Genomic DNA, 16,258 nt, shown 5'->3' on the forward strand with positions numbered 1-16,258 from the left:
AAAAAACTTAATGTATTTGGTTAAAGATTTGGACCAAATACATTCATTTTTGTTGACCGACTTTTGCTTATATTTCGGGACAGATGAAGTACTTGTTAGTTGTGACACAAATAGTGTATAGTTGGAGGATTTAATTTCAAGTAATGAACTAGACTAGAGTAATAAAAGGTGCAAGTATTAAATAAATGATTAATCTAATATTACAAAGAATAGTAGATAAAATCAACATTAAGTTTAACCAAATGTACTTTATATATTGTTTCTAATTAAAAGAAGGAGCTGATTTGAGTTTTTCAACTCAGCAGTAGAGTGAGTACATGGACCCAATAGAAAATTGTTGCTGTAGTGAACCACAAAATGGTTATATTCACTATTTAAGATAATCAATAATTTTTCAAACGTTAGGACAAATTACATTGTTGGGGAAGCATCTTAGTACCATTGTAAGTTATGCTTATCTAAACAAACTGAGCCTTCATGAAATTTGCCTACTTGTACAATAATAAAGTTTTTCTTTTGGTATAAAATGAGTTTCTGCATCATTATCTAAGGCTCTAACTAGTGAAAGAAAATACTATTAAGACATAATAAGAGATTAAATTTGCATATTCTCGCGTTTTATGCATGAACAACGGTGAACCCAGTGTTGTGTCTTATCATCTCATGTCCTCTTTCTTTCTCTTCAACATATAAAGTGACTAGGCTTTCTGTTAGGAACTAGTAAATGAATACTAACTGCTAACTACTAACTGAATACCAAACACGACTACATCTACATCTAATCCATTTCCAAACTATAACTACTAACTGCTGTAACAATATGTAATCAATATTATATTACAAGTCTGCAAACAAATAAATACAAAAGAAAGGATGAAAACAAGAGCATTTCAGCTCAACTTTTTTCTGATCATAAAACCTTTCATGCTGAATGAATAAGGGTGTACTTGTGACACAAATAGTGTATTTGGAGGTAACAAAACGTGCAAGTACTAAATAAATGATTAGCCAAACATTTACCATTTTCTCTAAGGCATCCAGAGATGGAAATTTTTTGAGGTCGTTTCTAACTAATACTCCCTCTAGTACTTAATATACGAAAACATTTACTTTTTATATACATTGATGTATCTAGTCTATATCAATGTTTCAATGTATCTAAAAAATGAATGTTTTCTTATATTAAGGACCGGAGGGACTAGGGAGTAATAACATAACAATGAACAAAAGCCAGAAACAATACATACTAACATAGAAAGAACCATGAAATAAAAAGGAAAGACAACTTGTTTTTTCATTACTAAATACTACTATAAGATTCATTGAGAAAAAAGATAGAAATAAAGAGTGAGGAATTCAATATATCAAACTTGAGCAGTACTAGTAATTGAAACCAAATATCAAGTCTTCTGGGAAATAGAACACATTTAACAATATCACTACCATATTGTCAGCATATTAACATGTTTTACGCACGAACCCAACGTTGTGCCTCATGCCTTTTTTTTTTTCTTTCTTTCTCTTGCTCCTATTTAAAGTGACTAGGCTTTCTATTAGGAACTAAATAAAATGATCTACTTCATCCCAGAAAATTCATTACCTTCATCCCTAAATTTCATCAAACCGAGAAAATCAAAACTCTTTACTTCCATTTTTCCATCTTCTTCCTCAATCCTTTCATTACTTTCCATCGTCAAAACACTTTACTTTTCTTCATCTTCTTCCTCTTCACTTTCTTCATCTTCATCTTCACTTTCTTCATCTTCATAACATCTTAACAACAAATAACCCATAAAATTAAAAATCAAAACCCAAATATTTTCAAAATCCAAGACTTTGAAGTCATAGTTACGGAACATGCACTTGAAGTCATAGAGGTTTGATTTTGTTACAAAAATCATCTCTCTAAATGACATTGTAGGTTTTGTAAACAATGGAGTAGAGCATCAAAACTCATAATCGCCCTTTTAAAGTAGGGCAATCATTGAGCAGTCACACAGTTTTAAGTCATTTAATAGAAAGATTATAATGGACAAAGAATCAAACAAACATAACTCTTATTAGACTAAGAAGATTTTCTGCCTCTAAAAATTAAATATATTGAGATTTAGGACTTTGTTGGTAAGCTCATAGTCTGCAAAAGTAACAATAAAAGAAGATAATCAAACCCATCAAAATTGTTAAATCTAGGTTTTGTGGTTCTTTTACCTGTAGTATTTTATTAAAAGACATGAATGCTTCTATCGCAGCTATATTTATTTTGAAATTTACTGGTACTATTGACTGAAATAGGTTGCCAAAAACCATAGTATTTTAGTTCAACAATTTTCCTTTTTAGCCTATTAAGCAACAGCTACCTCTACCTCTTCTTAATACCATTGCCACAACTACCTCTGATCCAAACCTTTCCCTCAAAATCAGAGCATCTGATCAAAATCCCATTTAGAGAGTCCTCATACAAACTCGATGGTTCTACCTCTTCTTATTACAAGTTCTCTTATGTAACACTTGCACCAGTAAAGTTAAGCATGACTATTTCTTATTCAAACTCAAACTTTTGCCTATATTCTTGTTAATTTTAACATTCTTATTTTGTCAAACCGAGATACTTTAGAAATTATTCATTTTATTTTACAAGTTTATTCTTTAGAAAAAGTAGTTTTTTTCTAATTCAAATTTTCTCCCTGAAGAGAAAGTGGTTTTGTGACCTCTTGTTCTCCTTAAGTGTCTGTTTGGCAACACAAATAAGCTAGCTTATGACTTGTTATATTAGCTTATAAGCTTGTTTCATAAAATTAGAGGTTTTGGTAACAAGTTTTTTTACTAGCTTATAGTTTTTTTTCCATATGCTATTTCAAGTAGCATTTGAGCTTATAGCTTACTACCCACTCATATAAAATAATCATGTACTTTTATGACATTTTGTACATATAACAGCTAAATTTACCAAACACTTTAATTTCATTCTATTATAACTTATTTTTAACAAATAGAACATAAGTTGTTGGACTTACTTGTAAATGACACAAAACATGATAGAATTCATATCATCTTATTATCGCATCCCGTATCATAGTTAGAAAACTCAATAGTCCAAAAGTCAGATCATATTGCTATTTCTAATTCATTTTCTATATTATTTATGAACTATCAATCACAATCACATTAGAAACTTTCAATGCTAGATAACTTACTGTTTTTCCCAATGCAGCTCTTCATTATCCAATCCAGAAGCTTCAAGTAAGTTGAAATAATCGGGATAATCAGACAAAGGTAAAATCTTATCTTTATCCAAGTTTAAATCACACACTCCACAACCAATGCGACTCACGTCCATATTGATAACATAATTCCCATTGGCAAAACCCAAATCGGAAGCAGAAGCAGAAAATGAACATTTTTTCCCCAAGAACAAAACCCTATCTCCTAAATTTGACAACTCCACCCACTTTTTGTTCTTCTCATCAAGCCTATACACATCCATCCATGCACCATTATCACAAGAAGTCGTATCCACTAACAACAACTCACTCTCAACCACACATAATCTAAACCGGCCATACGATAGCTTAGCCACCACAAGATCAACACTTAAGTCCGGTCCAACCATCACAGTTTTACCTGTATGGTCTACCACACAAGTCCGCCCTTTAAAATTGCAGATGTCTCCTAAACCGCAGCATGAGAGATCGGGGATCTCCATCCAACCATCGTCCCCAGGCCGGATCATACACGGCCCCCGAGAGAAGTCGTGTGTGACAAAGTGAGGTTGTTGTTCCCCCGGAAACGTGGCAGCTACGACTTTATCATAATGGATATGGGGATATAGATTATTTTCAAGTGAGTCACTGGTTTTGAGCACGAACACGTGTCCAAGATCGACAATGGAGATGTAATTGAAGTCGAAGACTTTACCAGGGAAATGGAAAGGTAAATTTTCGTTAAGATTGAGGGGATGCCAGATGTGAGTTTTACCGTTTACATTTGGACCGATTCTGAGCAAAAAGGGTTGGAGAATTTGTTGAGGTTGGTTTGGGTGTATGATTGTGGTTGGTTTGATGAAAAAGATGTTGTGTTTTACGAGGTAGCCTATGGAATCGGTGCCGAAGGGTAGTGGAAGCTTTAAGGGTATGTGGTGGTTAGGACGGCAGTTAGGGATGGAAGAGCGCCATGTGGAACAGACAGAACGAAAGCGAAGAAGATAGAAATCACTCTTCAGTTTTTGGGATATCAGTTGCAGAAGTTCCGTCGGAAGAAGAGACCAATCAGCCATGGATGGTGCTGCTTCGGTTTGGGCAAATGCAAAATAGGAAGAAAACCGTTCGTCAATAAGCAAGGAATTGTTGTAGCTGTAGGGTTGTGTGTTCAAAATGGCCAATGGCTAATTTGAAAATGGGGAGTCCTTCATGTATTAAATTTTTGTTTTTTTTGAATTTTTTTTTTTTTTTTTGATATTTTTTAGGGAAAAAAATTTCGGATTTTTTTCGAAAAAAAGATTTTGATTTTTTCTGGAAAAAGTTCCGATGTTTTTCGGAAAAAAGTTCCCGATTTTTTGGGGAAAATAGTTTCGAAATGGTCATCTGAAAAAGTACTGCTGATACAAAAAAGAGTGAAAAAACATAAAATATTTAAAACTTTTTCCGAATAAAATATTAGAACTTTTCCAGAAAAATATCGGAAACTTTTTTCCGAATAAAATATCGGAATTTTTTTCCCGAAAAAAGAACGGAAACTTTTTTGTTCAGACAAAGCCTCCGAAATTGTTTTTATCTAAAATCGAAAATTTCCCCCGAAAATCAGGAACTTTTTTCCGAAAAAAAATCAAAATTTTTTTGCCCAAAAAAGATCGAAAACTTTTTTCCAAAAAAATCAAAAACTTTTTTTAAAAAATAGAAAATAATATAATACTGACAGTACACCATAATATCACGTACATATTCAATCTGATCCACAAAACACATGATTCATTGGTGAGAGACCTATCATGTTCTCCCACCCTAGAATCCGCCTAATTTAGAATGCAAATTCTACAAACGAAATGAATAAATGATATGACATGTTAGTCAGATAAAAGACTGATTTGAGAAAATAAAATATTACTTTTCATACACATTCGGTGTAAAGTAGTTTTACACGCTAAAAAAGTCACAGTCACTCATATGTGGGGGACTAGATATGGTTAAAGTCAAATGTTTTCAATTAACAAAAAGTGTTGAAAACATTTACACTAACAATGGATATAAATTATATCCATAGCATAATATAAAACACCATAAATGTTATGCTCCTATGCCACATTCACATGAAACTGCACAGAATTTTGATAATTATGTACACAATTGTCCTATTTGTAGGACTCAATTAAACAAAACTATTTGAATAAAAAACCAAAAAATGGGGCACAAGTGGTTAATCAGCCCCTCTTAGGACGAATCGTTCAGGAGAACCCGAATTCGATTCCTGATTGGAACAACTCTTGGTCAGACTTTACTTAACTCGCGCCGAATTCTGAATTAACGGAGCCCCCTCTCCTTGTAAATCTCCAGAGTTAATACAAAAAAAAAAGGAGAAAAAACTAATTGAGTAAAAAACTTCACTAATTACTAACGTTTACTTGCCTTAGTTTGCCTTAATTGAAGTTCAAGTGAATTGATTGTTGCAATCAAGTATGATCATTGAAATGAGACAGGTAAAAATATTAATTTCTTGCTACCTCTGCAGAAATATTACTGTAAAATTGAAGTTGATGTTACTCAAAGAAGTTGTTACTTTACTACAAAATTTTCATTTGGCAAATGTGATTTTGGAGGAGAAGTAACAATTTAAATTTGAGGTTGTGATGACTTCAGATCATAAAAGTAATTTTAAGTTTCTTTAGATCAATTTTAGCTAGAACTTATTTAGTTTTAGTAAGTTTTAGATTTACAAAGATTTTGGTGAATTTGTGAAAGAAAAAAAAAAGGGGGTTTTCAAAGATTTTTAGATACTGCTTCATTAGCCTTGCGAGTCTGCCTCATTAGCGAGGCTAATTGGTTCAACAAGAAATGCAGATGAATATCTCTGTCTCGTTACGAGGCACATGGTGAAACTAAGATTCATTTCTTGAAATTCGTCCTTATTTCATGAATACATTTCTTAACTCATTTGCAATTTTTGTAATTATTTTGAGTTGCTAAATTTTTACATTAGGATAGTAGTTGATCCTCTTTAGACCTACTTGGGAACTAGGTGATGAATGATCAACAATATTGAATCATCTATAAGTTCAGAACAAACAACAATGTTGAATCTTAAGATTTGTGAGTTGTGACTGATTTTACAGGTTTTGGATGCAAAAGCAAAGGGAAGAGAGAAAAGTAATTTCTTTCTGATGTCTAATATGTCCCTAGCTAGCTTTATGGAACTCCTTGTAATGCACATTCCCCTACTCCATTTTCCTTTAATTCTCTCTCTGAATCAACATTTTGAGGCTTTTACAGTACTAGTAAAATCTCTATCTGATAGACTAATCCAAGATTAGGTATGAGTATATAAATCCTAACTCCTAAGTCGAAGCTAATGTGAAACCTCTATATTATATAACCACCTAGTATCCTGCAACATTGGTTGAAAACTGACAAAAATGAAACTAATTTTGCACATGATAAGGATGTTCAACCTTATTATCTCTTCACATAATTTTTATTTTTATCAAATCCATATCAAAGAATTATTTCAGCAGCTTATCTATAATAAAAAAAATAAATGAAATTCTCAGAACCTGATTCATAGGCATAGGAGAGTAAATTGGAGGTTGTCTAGAGAGTTAGTTAGAATTGGAAGAGTTCAGAGTTCAAGACACTTTAAAATGTGCCATGAGGATAGTATACTCAATATTATATTACAAATCAGCAAACAAATAAATACAAAAGAAAGGATGAAAACAAGAGCATTTCAGCTCAACTTTTTTCTGATCATAAAACCCTTTCATGCTGAATAAAGGTGTACTTATGACACCAATCATCAGCACTGTGGATTTAATCTACTGGGTTCACCTTTGAACCTCTTCAAGTAAGGTCCATAATAGAGGGATCCCTAGAGTTTCCTCCAAGAAAGTGATGAAAATTAAACAACTTTGTTTTTTCATTACTAAATATTATAAGATTCATTGTGAAAAATGACATTAGCAGAACTAGGAATTGAAACCAAATACCAAGTCTTCTGGGAAATAGAACACTTTTAACAATATCACTACCATATTGTCAGCATATTAACATGTTTTATGCACGAACCCAATGTTGTGCATCATGCTCATGCCTTCTATTTTCTCTTGCCCCTGTTTAAAGTGACAGGCTTTCTATTAGTAACTGAATAAGAAGATCTAAATCCTAATAAATAATGTCGGGAACAATTTATAACAAGTACATGTACATTGATAAATTGATTTTCTATCTCTAATACTGAGAATTATACATTATTAAGTTACATTATTTATGCATAACAAATAAAACCTCCAAACATTTAGTAATAAAGGATGAACTAGCATAACTCATTCTAAGTAAACAAGAAACAAAGAGGACAGTTCAAGTCATATGTAAGTTACTCAGAACTGCATTTTTCGCAATGTCAGTTCTAATAAAACAAGCAAAAAACCAAGACTTTGCAGTCATAGTTACGGAACATACACTTGAAGACAACGGATCGAGAAAATAGGATTCTAAACAACGTGAGAGGTTTGATTTTGTTACAAAAATCATCTCTCTAAATGACATTGTAGGTTTTGTAAACAATGGAGTAGAGCATCTAATCTCATAATGGACCTTCTAAAAGTAGGAAATCTTTGAGCAGTCACACAGTTTGAAGTCATTTAATAGAAAGATTGTAATTGAGAAAGAATCAAAGAACCATAACTCTTATTATTAGACTAAGAAGTTTTTCTGCCTTTAAAAATTAAATATATTGGGATTTAGGACTTTGTTGGTAAGTTTATAGTCTGCAAAAGAAACAATAAAAGAAGATAATCAAACCCATCAAAATTGTTACATCTAGGTTTTGTGGTTCTTTTCCATGTAGCATGTTATTAAAAGACATGAATGCTTCTATCCCAGCTATATATATTTTGAAATTTACAGGTACTATTGACTGAAATATGTTGCCAAAAACCATAGTAGTATTTAGTTCAACAGTTTTCTATTTGAGCCTATTAAGCAACAGCTACCTCTCTACCTCTTCTTAATACCTTTGCCACAACTACATCTGATCCAAACCTTACCTCAAAATCAGAGCATCTAATCAAAATCCCATTTAAAGAGACATCTATAAACTCAATGGTTCTCCCTCTTCTCATTACAAATTCTCTGATGTAACACTTGCAACAGTAAAGTTAAGAATAACTAATTCTCATTCAAACTCACCCTTTTACTTGTATTCTTGTTAACAAATTATGTACTAGTTACGTAGCTAGGTGTGATTAAATAATATATGATAATATATGATTCACATTCTTGGTTTAGGCATAACCTAAGTTTTTTCTTTATTAAAATAGGATAGAATGTTGAAATTATTCATTTTATTCACAAGTAACACACTTGTTTATTTTACATATACTATGTTCTCCTTAAGTTGTTGGACTTACTATGTAAATGAAACAGAACATGATAGAATGCCTATCATCTTATTGCATCCAGTTTCATAGTTAGTTAGAATTTAGAAAAACTCAATAGTAAAAACATAAGATCATAATGATATTTCTATTTCTACATTATATAAGTACTATAAATAACAATCACATTAGAAACTTTCAATGCTAGATAACATACTAATCTTCCCAATGCAGCTGTCCATGATCCAAACCAGATTTTGCAAGTAACTTGAAATAGTCGGGATAATCAGACAAAGGCAAAACCCGACCTTCATCAAAGTTTAAAACACTCATTCCAAACTTCAAGGTAACATCACTCATAGTGATCACACAATTCCCATTGGCAAAACCCAAATCGGAAGCAGAAGCAGAAAACGAACATCGATTCCCCAAGAACAAAACCCTATCGCCTAAGTTTGACAACTTCACCCACTTTTTCTTCTTCTCATCAAGCCTGTACACATCAATCCGTACATTAACACCACCATAGCATGAAACCACTAGATACAACTCACTCTCAACCAAACATAATCTAACCATGCCAGGATCCGATATCTCATCTGCTACAAAATCAACGCTCAAGTCCGGTCCAACCATCACAGTCCGACCGGTTTTGTCTACCAAACAAGTCCGCCCTTTAAAATTGCAAATGTCTTCACAGGCTGAAACATTGGGGATCTTCGTCCAAACATTGTCCCAAGGCCGGAACATACACATCTCATAATAGCGGTTGAATGTGACAATGAGAGGTTGTAGTTCCCCCGGACACGTGGCAGCAACGACATTTTCATAATAAACATATGGATATGGATAATTTTGAAGTGAGTCACTGTCTTTGAGTATGTATAGCAAGAACACATATCCGAGATCAACGATGGAGATATGATTGAAGTCGAAAACAACCTTACTAGTAAAATTGAAAGGTAAACGTTGGTCAAGATCAAGAGGATGCCAAAGATGAATTTTATTACCGTTTAAATTTGGACCAATTCTGATCAACAAGGGTTTGATGAAAATTTGTTGTTGTTGTTGTTGGTTTGGGATTGTGATTGTGGTTGGTTTGATGAGAAAGATATTATGTTTTACAACGTAACATACAGAATCGTTGTCGTTGTTGTCGGGTAGTGGTGGAAGCTTGAACGGTAAGTGGTGGTTGGGAGGGTGGTTTGGGATGGAAGAACGCCATGTGGAACAGACAGAACGAAAGCGAAGAAGATAGAAATCACTGTTCAGTTTTTGGGATATGAGTTGAAGAAGTTCTGTTGGAAGTTGAGACCAATCAGCCATGGATGGTGCTGCTTTGTAGCAAAATACAAAATAGAAAGAAGAAACCGTTTGTCTCGTTGTTATAATACGGTAGCAAGGAATTTTAGGGATGTGTTTCCGGAATTGTAGTTGTAGTTTTTTTTTTTTTTGTCAATGGTCAATGACTAGTTAGTGGTCAATTTTTGAGTTAATTGCGGTAAAGATTTAAAATTTAATGTGTGTCATAATATATTGATTCTTTAAATTTTTAAGTTTTAAATTGATTTCCTTAAAAAAAAAAAAAGATTTAAATTGATTATGTATTTCCTTCAAAAAAAAAATTAATTATTTAATAAATTATACATTTTACTTTTACCTATTATTTGGTATAAAAATATGGGTCTTGCTAAACACTGCCCCGAGTACTCTTTAAATATTCCATTTAAATAAATAATTTACTCAAATAGTTAAACATTACAATTTTTAATGCATTGACTTCACACATTTTCATAAAATTTAACAAACACTTACTACTAAGATGCTTAAAGAGTGTTCGGGGGAATTATTTAGCATTTTCTTAAAAAAAATTATGTAACCGTTTATTGAATGATATGACATTGTAGGTTTACTTAGTGATTTCGAATGTGCTTATATGGTCGGAAAAATCAATATGTGTCTTGAAGGCTATGCACAAAGTTTCCTAAAATACAAATCATTCATTGAGCTTAATGATTTACTTTACAACTTTATTCAAGTTTTGCAGGGATGACAAACGGGTGACCACGGGGAGTTTTACACTACCCAAACTCACATGAAATCACCACTTGAATCCAAACTCAAACCCAAAAGCTGTTCGGGTGGCAAAACAATACCAACACCCATTGGGTTCAGGTTTTTCCACCAAAACTCATACCCGCAGTGCATTTTGCACTACTTTGCAAATTTAAGCAAAACAAGGTGTGTAAACCCAATCAGTTAGCAAAACATAACGTAAATTTAAGAAAAAACAAGAGAATTTAGTCATATTGTCAATCAGTTAGCAAGAATATATGTTGTAAATTTAAGTAAAACATATTGTATGTGAATTTAAGTAAAACAAGGTCTACCGATTGAAAATGCAAAATATAGATATTATGTTGTTGGTTTGGGATTGTGATTGTGGTTGGTTTGTTGAGAAAGATATTATGTTTTACAACGTAACATACAGAATCATTGTCGTTGTCGTCTGGTAGTGGTGGAAGCTTGAACGGTAAGTGGTGGTTGGGAGGGTGGTTTGGGATGGAAGAACGCCATGTGGAACAGACAGAACGAAAGCGAAAAAGATACAAATCCCTGTTCAGTTTTTGGGATATGAGTTGAAGAAGTTCTGTTGGAAGTTGAGACCAATCAGCCATGGATGGTGATGCTTCGTATTTGTAGCAAAATACAAAATAGGAAGAAGAAACCGTTTGTCTAGTTATTACAATACGATAGCAAGGAATTTTAGAGATGTGTTTCCGGAATTGTAGTTGTAGTTTTTTTGTTGTTGTTGTTGTTGTCAATGGTCAATGGCTAGTTTGTGGTCAATTTTTTAGTTAATTGCGGTAAAGATTTTAAGTTTAATGTGTATCATAATATATTGATTCTTTAAATTTTTAAGTTTTAAATTGATTGCCTTAAAAAAAAGATTTAAATTGATTATGTTTTTCCTTCAAAAAAACATTTGATTATTTAATAAATTATACATTTTACTTTTAACAATTATTTGGTATAAAAATATGGGTTTTGCTAAACAGTGTCCCGATTACTCTTTAAATATTCCATTTAAATAAATAATTTACTCAAATAGTTAAACATTTTAATTTTTAATGCATTGACTTCGCACATTTTCATAAAATTTAACAAACACTTACTACTAAGATGCTTAAAGAGTGTTCGGGGACACTATTTAGCATTTTCTTAAAAATATTTATGTAACCGTTTATTGAATGATATGACATTGTAGGTTTACTTAGTGGTTACGAAAGTGCTTATATGATCGGAAAAATCAATATGTGTCTTGAAGGCTATGCACAAAGTTTCCTAAAATACAAATCATTCATTGAGCTTAATGATTTACTTTACAACTTTATTCAAGTTTTGCAGGGATGACAAACGGGTGACAACGGGGAGTTTTACACTACCCAAACTCACATGAAATCACCACCTGAATCCAAACTCAAACTCAAAGGCTGTTCGGGTGGCAAAATAATACCAACACCCATTGGGTTCAGGTTTTTCCACCAAAACTCAAACCCGCAGTGCATTTTGCACTACTTTGTAAATTTAAGCAAAACAACGTGTGTAGACCCAATCAGTTAGCAAAACATAACGTAAATTTAAGAAAAAACAAGAGAATTTAGACATATTGTCAATCAGTTAGCAAGAATATATGTTGTAAATTTAAGTAAAACATATTGTATGTGAATTAAAGTAAAACAAGGTCTACCGATTGAAAATGCAAAATATATGTATTATGTTGTTGGTTTGGGATTGTGATTGTGGTTGGTTTGTTGAGAAAGATATTATGTTTTACAACGTAACATACAGAATCGTTGTCGTTGTCGTCGGGTAGTGGTGGAAGCTTGAACGGTAAGTGGTGGTTGGGAGGGTGGTTTGGGATGGAAGAACGTCATGTGGAACAGACAGAACGAAAGCGAAGAATATAGAAATCACTGTTCAGTTTTTGGGATATGAGTTGAAAAAGTTCTGTTGGAAGTTGAGACGAATCAGTCATGGATGGTGATGCTTCGTATTCGTAGCAAAATACAAAATAGGAAGAATAAACCATTTGTCTAGTTATTACAATACGGTAGCAAGGAATTTTAGGGATGTGTTTCCGGAATTGTAGTTGTAGGTTTTTTTTTTTTTTGTTGTTGTCAATGGTCAATGGCTAGTTTGTGGTCAATTTTTTAGTTAATTGCGGTAAAGATTTTAAGTTTAATGTGTATCATAATATATTGATTCTTTAAATTTTTAAGTTTTAAATTGTTTGCCTTAAAAAAAAAGATTTAAATTGATTATGTTTTTCCTTCAAAAAAAAAAAATGATTATTTAATAAATTATACATTTTAATTTTAACAATTATTTGGTATAAAAATATGGGTTTTGCTAAACAGTGCCTCGATTACTCTTTAAATATTTGATTTAAATAAATAATTTACTCAAATAGTTAAACATTTTAATTTTTAATGCATTGACTTCGCACATTTTCATAAAATTTAACAAACACTTACTACTAAGATGCTTAAAGAGTGTTCGGGGACAGTGGACACTATTTAGCATTTTCTTAAAAATATTTATGTAATCGTTTATTGAATGATATGACATTGTAGGTTTACTTAGTGGTTACGAAAGTGCTTATATGGTCGGAAAAATCAATATGTGTCTTGAAGGCTATGCACAAAGTTTCCTAAAATACAAATCATTCATTGAGCTTAATGATTTACTTTACAACTTTATTCAAGTTTTGCAGGGATGACAAACGGGTGACCACGGGGAGTTTTAAACTACCCAAACTCACATGAAATCACCACATGAATCCAAACTCAAACCCAAAGGCTCTTCGAGTGGCAAAACAATACCAACACCCATTGGGTTCAGGTTTTTCCACCAAAACTCAAACTCGCAGTGCATTTTGCACTACTTTGCAAATTTAAGCAAAACAAGGTGTGTAGACCCAATCAGTTAGCAAAACATAATGTAAATTTAAGAAAAAACAAGAGAATTTAGACATATTGTCAATCAGTTAGCAAGAATATATGTTGTAAATTTAAGTAAAACATATTGTATGTGAATTAAAGTAAAACAAGGTCTACCGATTGAAAATGCAAAATATAGGTATTATGTTGTTGGTTTGGGATTGTGATTGTGGTTGGTTTGTTGAGAAAGATATTATGTTTTACAACGTAACATACAAAATCGTTGTCGTTGTCGTCGGGTAGTGGTGGAAGCTTGAACGGTAAGTGGTGGTTGGGAGGGTGGTTTGGGATGGAAGAACGCCATGTGGAACAGACAGAACGAAAGCGAAAAAGATAGAAATCCCTGTTCAGTTTTTGGGATATGAGTTGAAGAAGTTCTGTTGGAAGTTGAGACCAATCACCCATGGATGGTGATGCTTCGTATTCGTAGCAAAATACAAAATAGGAAGAAGAAACCGTTTGTCTAGTTATTACAATACGATAGCAAGGAATTTTAGAGATGTGTTTCCGGAATTGTAGTTGTAGTTTTTTTTTTGTTGTTGTTGTCAATGGTCAATGGCTAGTTTGTGGTCAATTTTTTAGTTAATTACGGTAAAAATTTTAAGTTTAATGTGTATCATAATATATTGATTCTTTAAATTTTTAAGTTTTAAATTGATTGCCTTAAAAAAAAAATTTAAATTGATTATGTTTTTCCTTCAAAAAAAAAAAATTGATTATTTAATAAATTATACATTTTACTTTTAACAATTATTTGGTATAAAAATATGGGTTTTGCTAAACAGTGTCCCGATTACTCTTTAAATATTCCATTTAAATAAATAATTTACTCAAATAGTTAAACATTTTAATTTTTAATGCATTGACTTCGCACATTTTCATAAAATTTAACAAACACTTACTACTAAGATGCTTAAAGAGTGTTCGGGGACACTATTTAGCATTTTCTTAAAAATATTTATGTAACCGTTTATTGAATGATATGACATTGTAGGTTTACTTAGTGGTTACGAAAGTGCTTATTTGGTCGGAAAAATCAATATGTGTCTTGAAGGCTATGCACAAAGTTTCCTAAAATACAAATCATTCATTGAGCTTAATGATTTACTTTACAACTTTATTTAAGTTTTGCAGGGATGACAAACGGGTGACCACAAGGAGTTTTACACTACCCAAACTCACCTGAAATCACCACCCGAATCCAAACTCAAACCCAAAGGTTGTTCGGGTGGCAAAACAATACCTACATCCATTGGGTTCAGGTTTTTCCACCAAAACTCAAACCCGCAGTGCATTTTGTACTACTTTGCAAATTCAAGCAAAACAAGGTTTGTAAACCTAATCAGTTAGCAAAACATATCGTAAATTTAAGAAAAAACAAGAGAATTTAAACATATTGTCAATCAGTTAGCAAAAATATATGCTGTAAATTTAAGTAAAACATATTGTATGTGAATTAAAGTAAAACAAGGTTTACCGATTGAAAATGCAAAATATAGGTAATTTAACATATATCCGGGTAGGTGTTCGGGTTTCGGGTGTGAGTTTGAGTGATTCCAAACTCACACCCGTGGTATCAGCTGTCACCCAAACTCGGTCAACTCGGGTTTCGCCCGTTGACTTTGGTTTGAGTTTGTAACGGCATAAGGGTATTCATAGTTGCTGGTCTCAACCATTTCGGGAGGTCTCATAATTAATGGAATTAGTTTTATTTGTGGATCAACTGGTGTGAGCTTTGGTTCATGGTTCAACCGGTTGAACCGCTATTGTACCAGATAATTAAAAAAAAAATAGTGATAAAGAATAAATAATAATTTTAGGCCCAATAACTCGATTTTTTTTTTTGGCAAAATGCAGCCAAAGATTTTAATAGATATGTCCTTCTAAGTTTTTTAAATAATATTTGTCAAAACAAAATGTTTTTTAAATAATAAACAGGTTAAATTTGTAACATCTAATTTCTTTTTGGGTTGGATACATTTTACCTATTTTTTTACATGATAAAAAAGAAAGTTCACTTTATAGAGAACTTCTTTTCCAACTCTCATTTTCTCGTGCCCTACGAATGAATCAAAATACTAATTTTGTCTATCTAAGTAGCGGATGACATATTAAAAATATTTCAAAAATTTATCATTTTATAACGTCCACTACTTAACTACCGAAAAAATAAAAATAAAAATGCGTAGAGTGCACGAGAAAGTCGGTTGGACGGAAAAAAATCTCATTCCTTATCCCTATTAGAATATGAACTACCCAAAAAATCTCTAGAAAATAGACTAATTATCCAAGATTAGGTGTGACACCTCTATAAAACCCAGTATCCTGCAACATTGGTTTAAAAATGATAAAGATGAAATTCATTTTACACATGAGGATGTTCAACCTTATCTCTTCACATATTTTTTTTTTATCAAAGTCAAGTAGATTAAATTTGCATATTACTATCATGTTTTGTGCATGTACGGTTTGTGTCTCGTGTCCTCTTTCTTTGTCTCAACCCTGGATAAAGTGACAAGGTTTTTTTTGTTAAGCTAAATGTGAAGATCCAAATCCAAATAAAGGATGTAGTATCATCCTAATCTAAGTAAACAAGAAACATGATAGATCAATCAAGCCATAGATAAGTTACTTAGAACACTAATATATTTTTCACAATGTCATTTCTAATAAA

General features: G+C 32.3%; 1 protein-coding gene across 1 annotated transcript; it reads right to left on the reverse strand.

Annotated features, from left to right (window-relative positions):
- Window positions 1-1,362: 1,362 nt before the first annotated feature.
- On the reverse strand, window positions 1,363-9,956 carry LOC123915318. Its single transcript, XM_045966453.1, has 5 exons — window positions 8,799-9,956; window positions 8,740-8,751; window positions 8,219-8,336; window positions 3,195-4,381; window positions 1,363-1,773 (listed from the first exon to the last, which is right to left on the reverse strand). Exons 1-5 carry the CDS (start codon window positions 9,905-9,907, stop codon window positions 1,704-1,706), a joined length of 2,496 nt encoding a protein of 831 aa, XP_045822409.1. The 5' UTR covers window positions 9,908-9,956; the 3' UTR covers window positions 1,363-1,703.
- Between the last annotated feature and the right edge of the window lie 6,302 nt (window positions 9,957-16,258).

This window comes from Trifolium pratense, linkage group LG3 (assembly GCF_020283565.1).
Source record: "Trifolium pratense cultivar HEN17-A07 linkage group LG3, ARS_RC_1.1, whole genome shotgun sequence".
NCBI lineage: Eukaryota > Viridiplantae > Streptophyta > Magnoliopsida > Fabales > Fabaceae > Trifolium > Trifolium pratense.